Below are 12,788 nucleotides of genomic sequence, written 5' to 3' on the forward strand. Positions count from 1 at the left end.
TATCCGCTTCGCATTCAATACAAGCCGAGGCCCTCGATAAAGGGGCAGGCACTTGCGGACTTCCTTGCCGAGTGCACTTACCAAGAAGAATCACACCCCTGGGTATGGGAAGTATACACCGACGGTCCTCCACGGCGAACACTCAGAGCCGGCATCCTTATCATCGACAAACGGGGACGAGTTTGAGTATGCCTTGAAATTTACCTTCTCGGCCTCGAACAACGAATCCGAATACGAGGCGGTGATAACCGAGTCGAGCTAGCTAGGGCTGCTTAGGCGGAGCACATCATTTTGAAAACAGACTCACTTTTAGTGGCTAATCAAATCAGAGGAGAGTACGAGACTCGAGACGACGGGATGGTAAGATACCCGGAAAGGGTAAAAGCGACACTTCAAAGTTGAAATATTTTCGATACAATGCATTCCTGTGTCCGAGAACAACCGAGTCGACGCTCTCTCAAAACTTGCCGATTCGACCATCAAGAATGTCACCCGAACCGTCTTTGGTGGACATCGGAATGCCAAGAGCATTACGGAGGCCGTCGGCATGGTGGGTAACATAGAGACCGAGACGACGTGGATGACTCCGATAATGAAATACAAATTGACAAATGAATTACCGGAGGACCGCAGCTCTCGCAGAGATAAAGAGGATCGCAAAGAAGGTACTTGGTGTTTGAAGGGGAATTGTACAGGAGGTCCGTGATAAGGCCACTCTTGAAATGTGTCGGCCACCGACGCGAGCTAATACTTGACGCAAATTCACGAAGGCATCTGCGACCATCACATGGGGGCAAGAACACTAGCCCACAAAGCTCTCCGAGCCGGCTACTTCGGCCCACCATGCTTGCGGATTCCGAGCCAAAACAAAAAGTGCAACAACCACAAATGCATGCTCTCGTGTAACATGCACCTTCCCGAGACTGCGCAAATGGTATCACCCCTTCCTTTTGCACAATGGGGGATGGATCTACTAGGGCCATTTCCAACGGCATCCGGAGGAAGAAAGTACTTGATTGTCGCCGTTGACTACTTCACCAAATGGGTTGAAGTCAGTAGCAAGATTTCGAAGACGACAAAGCAATTAAGAAAGGTAATGCTGGGAAAATGTCATAACTCGTTTTGGGTTACCCCAAGTCATGGTATTTGACCACGGCCGAGAGTTTTGGAGTGACACAATAATGAACTGGTTGGAAGAGCTTGGTATCAAATTTGCATACTCCTCCGTCCGCCACCCACAGAGCAAATGACAAAGTGAGGCAGCCAATAAAACAATCCTCAACGATTTGAAGAAGACAGTTGAAGACCTAAAGGGAAGATGGGCGATGAACTACCCGACGTCCCGTGTGGTTCCTACGAACCACGGAGAAAGAAGCAACGAGTACATCCATTCCACTTAGTCTACGGGTCCGAGGCAATCCCGCCAATTGAAGCAACAAAGTCAGACATTCGAGCATTGAAAGCCACCTTTAACCCGGTTGAAAATGAGGAAGGTTTAAGAACCTCCTAGACCTGGTCGAAGAAAGCCGAGATACGACGCCTCAACTTAGCGGATATCAAAACCGAATGAGAAGAGCCTACAACCGAAGAGTCCACAAAAGGGACTTAAAAGTAGGAGATCTAGTCCTAAGAAAGTCGGCCGCCACCAACAAAGGAAACATTCATGGTAAATTGACGGCTAACTGGGAGGGTCCCTACAAAGTGGTTGAAGAAATGAGGCCGGGTACATACCGGGCCGACCGACATGGAGGGTGTGCCTTTGATGAGCCATTGGAACACTGACAATCTCAGGAAATACTTTGTGTAGCGGCGGAGGTGTCCAAAACAATTGTTGGCACCCCAACGCATGTTTATATCTAATGAAGAATCACCCAATTTTTCCATCAAAGTGTTTATCCCCTCCGTAGTCATATCGAGGTAGACGCCACGCCCAAGCCGGCAATCACCCCAAGAAGTAGACGCCACTAGTCACTACCAAATAGCGCTTGGTACTCGCGAAAGCGACCAACATGCCATAGGAACGTATAAGTACAGTTGAGACGCAAATGTAGCCGCCTCGGCCAACCGAAGGCCTGGCAAAGGAAGCGATCAATATGTCTACAGATACGAACGCTGTCGCGCCGTAACCTCTAGCCGCCTCGGCCAACCGAAGGCCTGGCAGAGGACACAACGGTCAATACGCTAACATGTTCACAGCGGCGGTTGGGAAGCGCAATTCCGACGCCTCGGCTAGACCGAGAGTGAAAGAGGAAGCGACCAACATGCCAACATGTTTAAAAAGACGTTAAACACAACATGTGAGTTATGCATTCTAACTGCCTCGGCCAGGCCGAAGGTAAAAACGAAAAAGCACTCAATTAATAACGCAAGAAGACAAGTGAAGGATTGTGATCAAAGCCCCGGCCAAAGCCGAGGGCCCAAAAAGATAACAAGTTTTATTAAAAATGATTACAAGTGAGGAGAATACGTACGACGGCCGTCCCCATAGGGATAAGCCAAAACACAACCTACCAAAGTTTTACAAAAAACAAGGAAAAGAAAAGCAAAAGGTTACAGACATAGCATTTGAAGCGCCAAAAGATGGCGGGGAGGAAAGGCTTAATAATTGCCCCGAACAAAGCTATCCGGCTATCCGAGATGCCGGGGAACCTGGTGACAACCGCCCGTCTCCCTATGCCTCGTTCTTGTTGTTGCTCGCCATCGCGACGTTAGCAAAGGCAAAGATCCTTGGTAGGCGACCCGAAGCCGTCTTGAAGCTTCACCTCGGCGGCCTCACTGTCTTGATCTCTCGCCTCCTCCTTGGCCGCCTTCGCAATTTCAGCACAGGCCGCCTTCTCCGCGGCCACCTCTTCCTCCTTCTTCACCCTTGCCTCCTCCTTGGCCTTCTCCTCCGCGGCCTTCTCCTTAGCTTCAAGCTTGTCATCAAGCTTCTCGTCAAATTTTGGCCACGGAAAGGAGCCATCAAGAGGAAAGAGCTCCCCAATCACTTCCCTGGAAGCTTCTTCGGCCAGGTCCCGGTATTGGGCGCACATGTTAGGGAGGATAACGGTTTGGAGCGTCTCAATGTCCTCCTCCCTTTGGGCGATGATAGCATCCTTATTCCGAACCACTTTCCCCTGGGATTGAAACATGCCCCTCCATTCGTCCCTCTGCTTAGCATGAAAGTCGGCGACTTTCTGAAGGTGGTCACGCCCCAAAGAAAGATAGCGGCTTCACCGCCGCAGCCTCGGCCTTGGCTCTCTCAGCGAGGACTTCCTTTTCAGCGTCCTCCCTAAGTTTTCTCTCAGCACGGACTGCCTCTTCGGCCTCAGCCTTGGCCCTCTCAGCTTCCTTGTTCGCAGCGTCGAGTTCAAGCCTGAGCCGCTCGAGCTGTGGGGCAGCTTCAGCAATGGCCTTCTCTTGCTCCACAATAAGAGCACCGGCCGTATCAGCCCACTTCGACAGCAACCTGGCCAAACTTAGGCCCTCCGACTTAATCTGGAGGGGGTAGGCTTCGGGAAGGAGGTGACAACGGTGGCATCTTGACCACTTGCTGCGCAGATTTTTTTCTCAAAGACGCCGTTCAAAAGCGTGCCCGGTAGACGACGGCGGTTGATCTACAAAAAATTCAATTAAAGCATCCGTGTCAACATACATGGACATACCAGAGAGCCTGTCATCAGGAACGCCTAATGAACCGGCTAAGTCTGAGCCACAGGATAGATCTGTACCATGCTTGGCCTTCTTGGTCGGAGCTCGCATTTCCTTGCCGCGCAGAGAGAAAGCGATGCCAGAGGCGCATCAGCGGCAACGGTGGGCTCTTTCCTCTTACGGAAGAGAGGGGTTTCCACTGCCAAGGTGACCACCTCCTCGGCGGTGATATCAACGACCTCCACCGTCTCCTTTTCGACTGAAGGGAGTGGAGGTGGAACTGATGTTGACGCCGTCGCCGCCGAAGACTTTGTTTTCCGCGTTCGGCGCGGCATGTTACCAGCAACCTTTGCCTGGGCCGCCTCCACGTTTAAGCCCTTTAGCTGCTGATCCATGAGATCATTCGGTGACGTTCTGCGATCACGAGCCAGGGCCTTAGGATGCATATCAACAACTGTCTTGTCCTTGGCAAGCCCTATTCTCCGGAGGATATCTTCAGACAGATCCGGGCCAAAATGGTCTGCAAAGGAAACGAAGCAAGAGTTAAGTGAAAGAAATAATCAAAATTCAAAAAGCAGAAACATTGAGAGCAGAGATGGGCCTCACACCGACCCCACTCACCCTGTGCTAGGGCCGGTATGAGGCCGACATGGCAGAGCAGCTCATCCTGAAGAATGATCTGCGTCGGGGGAATCCATCTCTTCGGCACCCCATTCTTCTCCGCCTCAAAAAGCCTCATCGCCAGCTTCTCATCCGCATTAAGAGGGACCTTGCTGGCATCCATCTTAACCTTACTCCGGGTGACCCATTTGTCATGCTCTGCCTTACTCTTGCACCGCAAATTAACTTGGTGCTGGAAGGACCGGGGCAGCGGATAATCCTCCGGAACCTCAACGTACACCCACCGATCTTTCCAGTCCTTGCAGGAGGAAAGCTTATCAACGGAGACGTAACCCGGCTCCGTCTGCACGCTATACCACCCAACGCGACCAGGAAATGACGGCCGAAGGTGATGAAGCCGACGAAATAAATTAACCGTCGGGACCTCCCCCTTGAAGAGGCAGAGCCACACAAAGCCGACTATAGTCCTAATGGCCAACGGGTGCAGTTGGGCCACGACAACGTTCATAGCTCTAATGATGGCTATAACGTATTCATTCAGCGGAAACCGGAGCCCGTACTCCAGGTGCCGGATGTATACGCCGGTGCAACCCGGGGAGGGCAACAGACGGCCGACCCTCCTCGGGGATAACAATTTTGTATCCCCCGCCGAAGTAGAAATAGCCCTTGAAAAGTGTTTCACGAACAATCGGCGAACTTATGGGTCCAAGCACGGTCGGGGCGGACCTTACAAAGCGCCGCCGTGATCCATGATGTACTGCCTCCCCTCATTAGGACGAGTCCTTCCAACATCATCGCCGTCATCATCAACATCATCATCATCCTCCCAATCCTCCAAAGCTTTTGGATCAACTTCGGGAGAAGGAGACCTAGGGCCCCCAGACCTTATCGGGATGACGTCTAGTATCTCCTCCTCATCAAGACGCGACGGGAACCCCCGCGCACGGTTACTAGGACCGGATCAGCGAGAAGACATGTTCACAACAAAAACTTAAAAGTTAAAAGTTGAAAAATTTGTTTGTTTACCTTGAAGAAAAGTCTTTGCGCCGAAGTAACAATTCGATAACTAGAGAGAAGTTTTCACAAAGAGGCTAGAAAGAAGAAATTTTTTAAGAAAATGAATTTGGAAGGCCAAATTCAAGGGCTAACTCTCCTATTTATAGGGCAAAGCCCACTCAATCCGACCAATCAGGGCAAAGCCCATGAAGCGTCAACCAATCAGCAACGGCACACATGTCAAGCATGCAGCCATGGAAGGTCAATCGACAAACAACTACAAAACTTCTTCAACACGCTCCTTGACAGAATGCCAATCGACGTATCTTCTTCAACACACCCCTTGGTATCTACTTGCCAAACGGCCCGCCGATTCAACCAAGCTTGGCAAAGACCTACTGGGGCAATCAAAAGCACACGACACTCACAACCTCGGTCTCGGCCGCGCCACTTTCTTTTCCACATCCGATGTCCATCACACATCCATGTGGAGGGGGATATGGTACGGCCTAAGCGAGAACCAAGCCGAGGTAGAAGAAGCCGGGCCGTAAAATTTTTTACTTGCGCAGAATACGCTCAACACTCATCGAAGGTCCATACCACGGCATAGACTACGCTGGGGCAAATTGATGGGGCATATTCTCGCACCCGACCAAGTCAACATACTTGAGCAAGGTCAAAGATATCCACAAAGAAGTCAACGACTTAGACAAATTTAACCGACGCAGACTGTCGGCTGTCTCTTGTACCTCGGCTTAGACAACTAGCACCGGGCACATATCCGCGAACTCATATCCAAGACCCCTCGGCGGCGAGCCAACAGGGCCCGCCGGCCTGCCATGGGTCCCTCGACCGAGGGTAGATCAGTCTTTCCACCTGCTAGCCACTTGGCCACTACGTGACAAAAGGTGAAAGTCTATAAATACTCCTCAACTCTCATTGAGGAAAGGATCCGAAAAATAACCTAAACACCTCATAATCTGGTAATATCTTCCTTATCTCTCTACAATACATACTTCGCCAAGTAACACATAACTTAATCCTTTTAAGTTTACTGACTTGAGCGTCGGAGTGAGTTCGCTCGGTACAAAGCCGAGCCCTCAGTTTGTTCATTGTTTCAGGAGACCGAAAGGAGGATTCAATCAAAGACGTCATTTTACAAGCACGGGTGGTAACAAGTAACTGCTCTGGAATTACACCCGGAACAATATTCTTAACAAAGCTTCCCTAATTAGCTTATTAGAAAATTTTATTAAAATCCAATTTAAACTCACATATTCTTCAAATTAATTTCTAAAATTTAACAAAAAAATTTCTAAAATATATCGAAATTTTTAACGGAAAATTACAAGATTTTCATTTTTCAGCAGAGATGGGCGTCCTGGTAATCCCCTAAATCCGCCATAGCCATGCAACCATGCAAATAGCGTAATAATTATAGTTGGGTGAGCAAATTCAATGCATAGCAATCTCTTTATCTTGGCTTATATGACACGTAGGTTTAGAGTATCATGCAAGTTATAAATTGGAATTAGCAGGCTATATACGTCCACTGGAATTTTGTAAACCATCTACATTTTAATTGCCAATTTGTCTCTACTCTCGTCTTCAATACGAAGTACGTGGGGAAATTAAAGGAGTCGGAGTAATATAACACATCCCATTCAAAGCTGCCTATTCTCCTTGGCTCTTTTCTTCTTTTGGAACAACATCAAGTTGGTGTATATCTTTGACAAACAAAGAGATTGCAATGCATTGAATTTTACCACTACTATATTTCTTGGGCACAAACTCGAGACCTCTGATTAAGCTATAGGGACCCTTACAAGGTAATCGAAATACTGCATTTTGATAACTCGATGACCCAATGAGAACAATTAAGCAGTTCCAATCTAGACTAATAATTAGCCGAAAACAATATTCTTTTTTCCTTTAAAACTTGGCTCGTTATTTTCCTTTATGATTTAAACATTTATTGTAATAAAATCTGCTCGTTAATGCAGCAGCTTATACCCGTTTTGATAAAACTGCGGTGTGTTCAATAATTTCAATTGACACGACTCGAGGGTAGACATCTCGAACTTTAAAGAATGAAATATCCTATGCTCAAGATAACCATAGACAACAAGGTAGACATCATACTAATCGAGTATGAAACTCGAGCATTGTCCTTCCTAAACACATAAATTATACGATAAATAGGAAGCGGCTAGAAAAGGAAAAGAAAGGAACAAACAAATTTTGGCCGAATACAAAATTGAAATTACTAATTACAATTTTCCCACGACAACAAGAACCGGGGGAAGTCGCTTTTTTCTCCCCGGAGGAGGTTCCAAATGTTGGTTCGGTCCTATTCCTCCATTGTAGTTATATTCTTCGACTCAGACTTTTTGGAGGGTTAGATGCTTGTTGCGCCTAGCGCGAAATCAGAGGAAACTGCCATGTAATAAGAGACGATTGCATGAGAAGAGCCAAACTGTGCCATACTATGCCATATAAACCCAAACCGCATAACGTAACACCCATTCATTCCCACTCTATATCCAAGAACTGGACAATTCACATAAGGAGAGGAGGTCTTCTCGACATTTTTTAAAAAGTAGAAGAGCGGAAAATAGAATAAGTTCAAATAAAACTTTTTAAAAAATGCATACTTTTAAATTTGATATTAAGTTGGATGTTAGTAAGTTCATCCCCACCAAGAACCTCCCCAAGTCCACCCCATCTGTGAGCAACATGGCCTTGTCGGTGGCAAAAGAAAGGCTGGAGTGAGTCGAGTGACCCATATCCTACCTGAATGTATAGTAAGTTCATTCCCACCAAGAACCTCCCCAAGTACAGGGACAATATGAACAATTTCCTACCTAAATTTCAGTCACGTCACCCAAAACTGAACAAACTGAATTTCTAAAATACAAATAGAGGCAAAAAATTTAAGAAGATTGAAAATTTACCCGTCATTATTGCTTGATTTGCTGTAGGTGAAGTTTTGAAAAAAAAAAAAAAAAAAAAAAAAGATTGCAATCACATCTACAAAAATCCCAAACATCAACAATAACCAGCTATTAGGATTTAGGATTCACTAAGCAAATGAAATGAGAAAGAAGGAAACAGTAATGGAAAAAGAGGAGGGGGGGAATCGGTAGAGTAGAAAATCCTTGAGGAATAACTAAAAAATTATGAGCTTGACGAATAACTAAGAAATTATGAGCTTGACTAAATAACAACTAACAAAATGAGCTTCAATGTCTATGAGCTGATTAGTTGGTTGCGTCGTTTCTCTCACCAGAATCATCATCCCTGCGCCCACTGCAACAGTAGAAATGCTGCAGCTTAACATGGCCACAGCACCTGTGAAGCCAGGATCAAACAACAGGTTAAATATTGGTAAACGACAACGGCAGCAATAGTAAATAGGCAGGGCGGTGTTGGAGAATACGAGGACCCTGTGCAGCATTTTACAAATGTGGCCCCGATTAATGAAAAAAAATTCAAAATTAATACAACCTGTTCATGGGAAAAATAAAGTTAACAAAAAAAAACAAATACTCCGGTACTTATCTCGTGAACTTTTATCACATTCCAAACTGTGAAGGTTTTTTTTTTTTCTTCGGGTTCTCATTGTCATAATTTTGGGTAGAGATTTTGGTTAGGTAAATAAAGAATCACAATGCATGAAATGGTTGACATAGAAGAGCCAAACTTGGGACAGTCCGTCACAAATGAGAATTTGTGAACTTGGGAATGGATGATTGATTGACTATTGAGGGCATTCAATTAAAGAATTTAAAGATTTAAGTAAATGATGAGTCGATTCAAGTAAAAGAAAAATGCAGATTTGAACACTGGCAATGCTGATATGAGCAACACACCAAACCAGGATCCAAACCCATTTTTCTGATAATTAATGGATGTAAATATATTTATGAGTCCCCCAACTTTATGGAACCCTGTGTAGTGGAACGGGTTGAAATTGAACACCCATATAGGCACTGTAAAAATTACCAAGTACTCCTTCTGTCTCGGTCAATTGTTGTAGGAGGGAGCCAATTACTAAATGACAAGTGCAGTAAATTGAGTGTGAATGATCAAATTACTCATCAAGTTCATTCTCAAAATAGAAAGGACTACAATTGACTGAGACACTCCAAAATGGAAAAGGACAACAAATGACCGGGACAGAGGGAGTAATTGATGAAGACCGCAAAAACAACTTCAATGTTAAATGGTTTGACTACGATTGTAATTTAATTTCATCAGAATAAAGTGCTTTCATTGTTCCTTTTGTACTACATTCCTTAGCTTTTTTTGTTTCGATTAACTATCAAACACAATATTAAATTTGGGTTGGAACGCGGTTGTGAATTTTTGAAGGTTTCCACGACCCGTTTTGAGACGTAAATAGGAGTTTATAATGCAAGAACCTAGGTTTAGGTCATGACGACAGATTCAATTATCACGACAAAGACCGATATATAATATACTTCCTCCATTCAACTCCACTCTACCTATTTCACTTTTGTACACTATTCACAATTGTGTATTCAATTTTGATTTTCTCTCGATACGTAAGTGGAAATATATTCATGTGGGATCATGTTTGATTCGTCTTTACGAGTACATTAAAAATAAAAGACACGCGTTGGCAAACGTGAAAAAAGAAAGTGGTAGAGTGGAGTTGAATGGAGGAAGTACTATGCAGCTATGAATTAACACCATCAATAATCACTTCAATAGTTCAATGCCTCAAAGGCTCCTAACTTTTGCGAAGTAAGGGGGTAGGGTGTATGACCCAAAGAAATGGTTTTCAAATAACCCTTAGTAAAAATTGCATCAAAAATTGCATTAACGAACTTTTACTTCACAACGTAAGAAACACCTGATACTCTTTTATGTACAACAACAACAACAACAACAACAACATTACCCGAGTGCCTCAATGGCTCCCGCAAATTGCGGGGTAAGCAACACAAAGAGGCTGTTTCCGAATGACCCAAGATGAAAATTGTGTCGAGAACTGCGTCGAAGGACCGCTATTTCGCAAAAGAAAGAAGGGCAGCCACTTTAGTGAGCCATTTTGATTTATTCCATTATAATCCATAACCAAAGAGTAATGAGTCTTCCATTACTCTTTTATGTACACAGTGAACAAAATCAAAGGGATGGGGAGTGACCATGTCCGGAAACCTAACCATGTCCAAAAACTCAGGAAACTAATTCTCAACAGCGAGCCTTGTATGGATAGTCTCACGTGGGAGAACACCCACGCATATATATCAGTGTCGCGTATAAGATTTTGTGAATTCTGAAAGTATTATCAAGTCAAGTTGGATATAAAAAATGTAAAACCCGTTTAGCGGAAGATTCAGAATCAACACAGCATTGACTATCAATTAATCTGTCTACAATTTTGAATATCTTTGTTTCCAGCACATCTGAAATTAGACATTCTATTGCATCATCTACTCAGTTGGTGAATCCACAAATCAGTTTCGACTGTATTCAAGTTTATACTACAAGTACAATTAGCTGAGCTATTATACAGGTACATAAGAAAAGACTTACTTGCATCGAACTATGACCGGGGTCGGCTTCAACGCCTTAGGCCCATTTCTGAGGCCTCGCTTGTACTTTGAAATCTGTATAAAGTAGAGCGATTCAGCTTAAATATTACTCCCTCATAACATTTTAGTGAATATACTCACCCGTCCCAATCATTTGTTTACCTTTTATATTCTTTGTGAGGGAAGGTAAACAAATCATTTGAACGGAGGGAGTACATCAGTCCTCTTTCTGATTCCACTGCCAACTAATCAAACATGAAACAACAAATCAAAAATTTAAAAATAGGGGCAAAATGGAATAATAAAAGGAATACCTTTTTCTTGGGTACAGCCATGAGGTCCATGGAACCAAGATGAGAGGAAAAGGCAGGAAGTTCGCGGCGAAAGGCAGTATCGGGTTCAGGAATAGACAAAGTAAGAGAAGAAATAGGTTGAATGGAGTAATTGAATGATGGTGCAATTGCAAGGGAATGAGTGAATCTGGTGAAGAACCCACCAATTGCATTCATATCAATGCATCCTTTTTGTGCTGCTCCTCTCATTGCCATTTTTACTGCACTAAAATGAAAAATGATTGGATAAATTGAAATCTGGGATGGAAAGATTGCAACTTTATGAAAATACCTTGAGTAAGTGATTGAAAAGAAGAGATTAGCGATGAAACCAGAAAAACACCAGGGAGACTGGAAATTGGGAATGGAACGAGAGTCCAAGCGAGGGTTTTAGAGGCAGTTTTTTTTTTTTTTTTTTTTTTGGTTTTTCTATGGGGTACCCCTAAACTATTGAATTTTCTAAGTGATACCTCGCATTTTTCAACTTACCAGTTGTACCCTTAAACTCTACAGAGTATTACTTACTCCTAAGCGTGCCCATCCCCCTTAAACTAAAAGATTAAGAGCCTTCAAAATATTCCCACCTAAATCACATATCACCTACCAATATTTGTTTTCTATGTAATTGCTCCCCATTGACATTTTTATTCTATTTAATTGATTCCCACTGTCATTAAGGACAAATTGCACAGTATATGCCACTAATAAATCAATACATATAAATTACCTATTAAGTATACCGTCAAGTCTTAGCCTTCATCAACCATATGCTCGCAAAAATTACAATGGTGAAGATGACGATGTGATTTTTTGTGACTTCTGAGTTCCGACTCCCAAAAGACTAGGAGCTTAATAGGTAATTTACTAATTGACTATCTGCTTACAATAAATATGTAGAGCATTTTTTACTAAATCATTGAATAAGACCCAAGGGAGGCCCTTTGTGAAAATATCAGCACATTGGTCGCGAGACGGGGCGTGTCGGACACTTATATTGTCGCAATACACAATATAAGCTTCTATAATTACCCAATGTACAGAAATTGAACTCAAACAAGTATCCTACAAATCGAAATTAATTGCTAAGTGAGTGATTGATTTAGGGTTTGAGAAAAATGAGATAATTAACCAATCATCTAATCTAAACTAACTCAAATCTACAATTACACAAATAGATAAATAGATTAACAAACTAATAAGAACAATTAACAAATTAATCAATCAATCAAATGCTCAAAAATAAAAAAAATTACTTACCCACTACCCAGGCGGCACTACGGTAAGGTGGTTGTATTTTGGATCTTGGTTTTGTTTTATTTGTACAATGTTTATGTTTCTGTGGTATTCTATCATTCTATGCGCCTTTTCCTCTTTTTTTCAGATTTTCAGTTTTTTTTTTTTTTTTTTTTTTTGGCTCTTTTCCTCTTTTGGAACAACATCAATTTGGTGGTGTATATCTTTGACAATAACTACATAATTGAAAGGTTAACGAAAAAGAACGTGATTATGCTTGTTGATCAAGAAAAAATAGAACATAAGATAGATCAACACATGAAATGCAAAATGTTATGCATGTTGAGATGTAGCATTATAGAAATGTTTCAAAGTTGGCCAATCCAATGTACAGTTAGACTATGTTTATTCA

General features: G+C 43.3%; 1 protein-coding gene across 8 annotated transcripts; it reads right to left on the reverse strand.

Moving 5' to 3' along the window:
* Window positions 1-7,367: 7,367 nt before the first annotated feature.
* Window positions 7,368-12,703, reverse strand: LOC141592886 (uncharacterized). 8 transcript variants are annotated; one of them, XR_012521245.1, is made up of 5 exons: window positions 12,401-12,506; window positions 11,126-11,364; window positions 10,813-10,886; window positions 8,202-8,598; window positions 7,368-7,683 (listed from the first exon to the last, which is right to left on the reverse strand). XR_012521245.1 is itself a non-coding variant. In XM_074413772.1 (5 exons), the coding sequence occupies exons 2-4, from the start codon at window positions 11,357-11,359 to the stop codon at window positions 8,508-8,510; spliced, it is 399 nt and encodes a 132-aa protein (XP_074269873.1). In that variant the 5' UTR covers window positions 11,360-11,364; window positions 12,401-12,703; the 3' UTR covers window positions 7,368-7,683; window positions 8,480-8,507. The 8 variants fall into 8 exon arrangements, 6 of the variants coding, with proteins under 6 accessions (XP_074269873.1, XP_074269872.1, XP_074269869.1 ...); XR_012521244.1 differs by having other exon boundaries at window positions 11,126-11,369; window positions 12,401-12,504; XM_074413772.1 differs by having other exon boundaries at window positions 8,480-8,598; window positions 12,401-12,703.
* Between the last annotated feature and the right edge of the window lie 85 nt (window positions 12,704-12,788).

This window comes from Silene latifolia, chromosome 7 (genome assembly GCF_048544455.1).
Source record: "Silene latifolia isolate original U9 population chromosome 7, ASM4854445v1, whole genome shotgun sequence".
NCBI classification, from domain to species: domain Eukaryota; kingdom Viridiplantae; phylum Streptophyta; class Magnoliopsida; order Caryophyllales; family Caryophyllaceae; genus Silene; species Silene latifolia.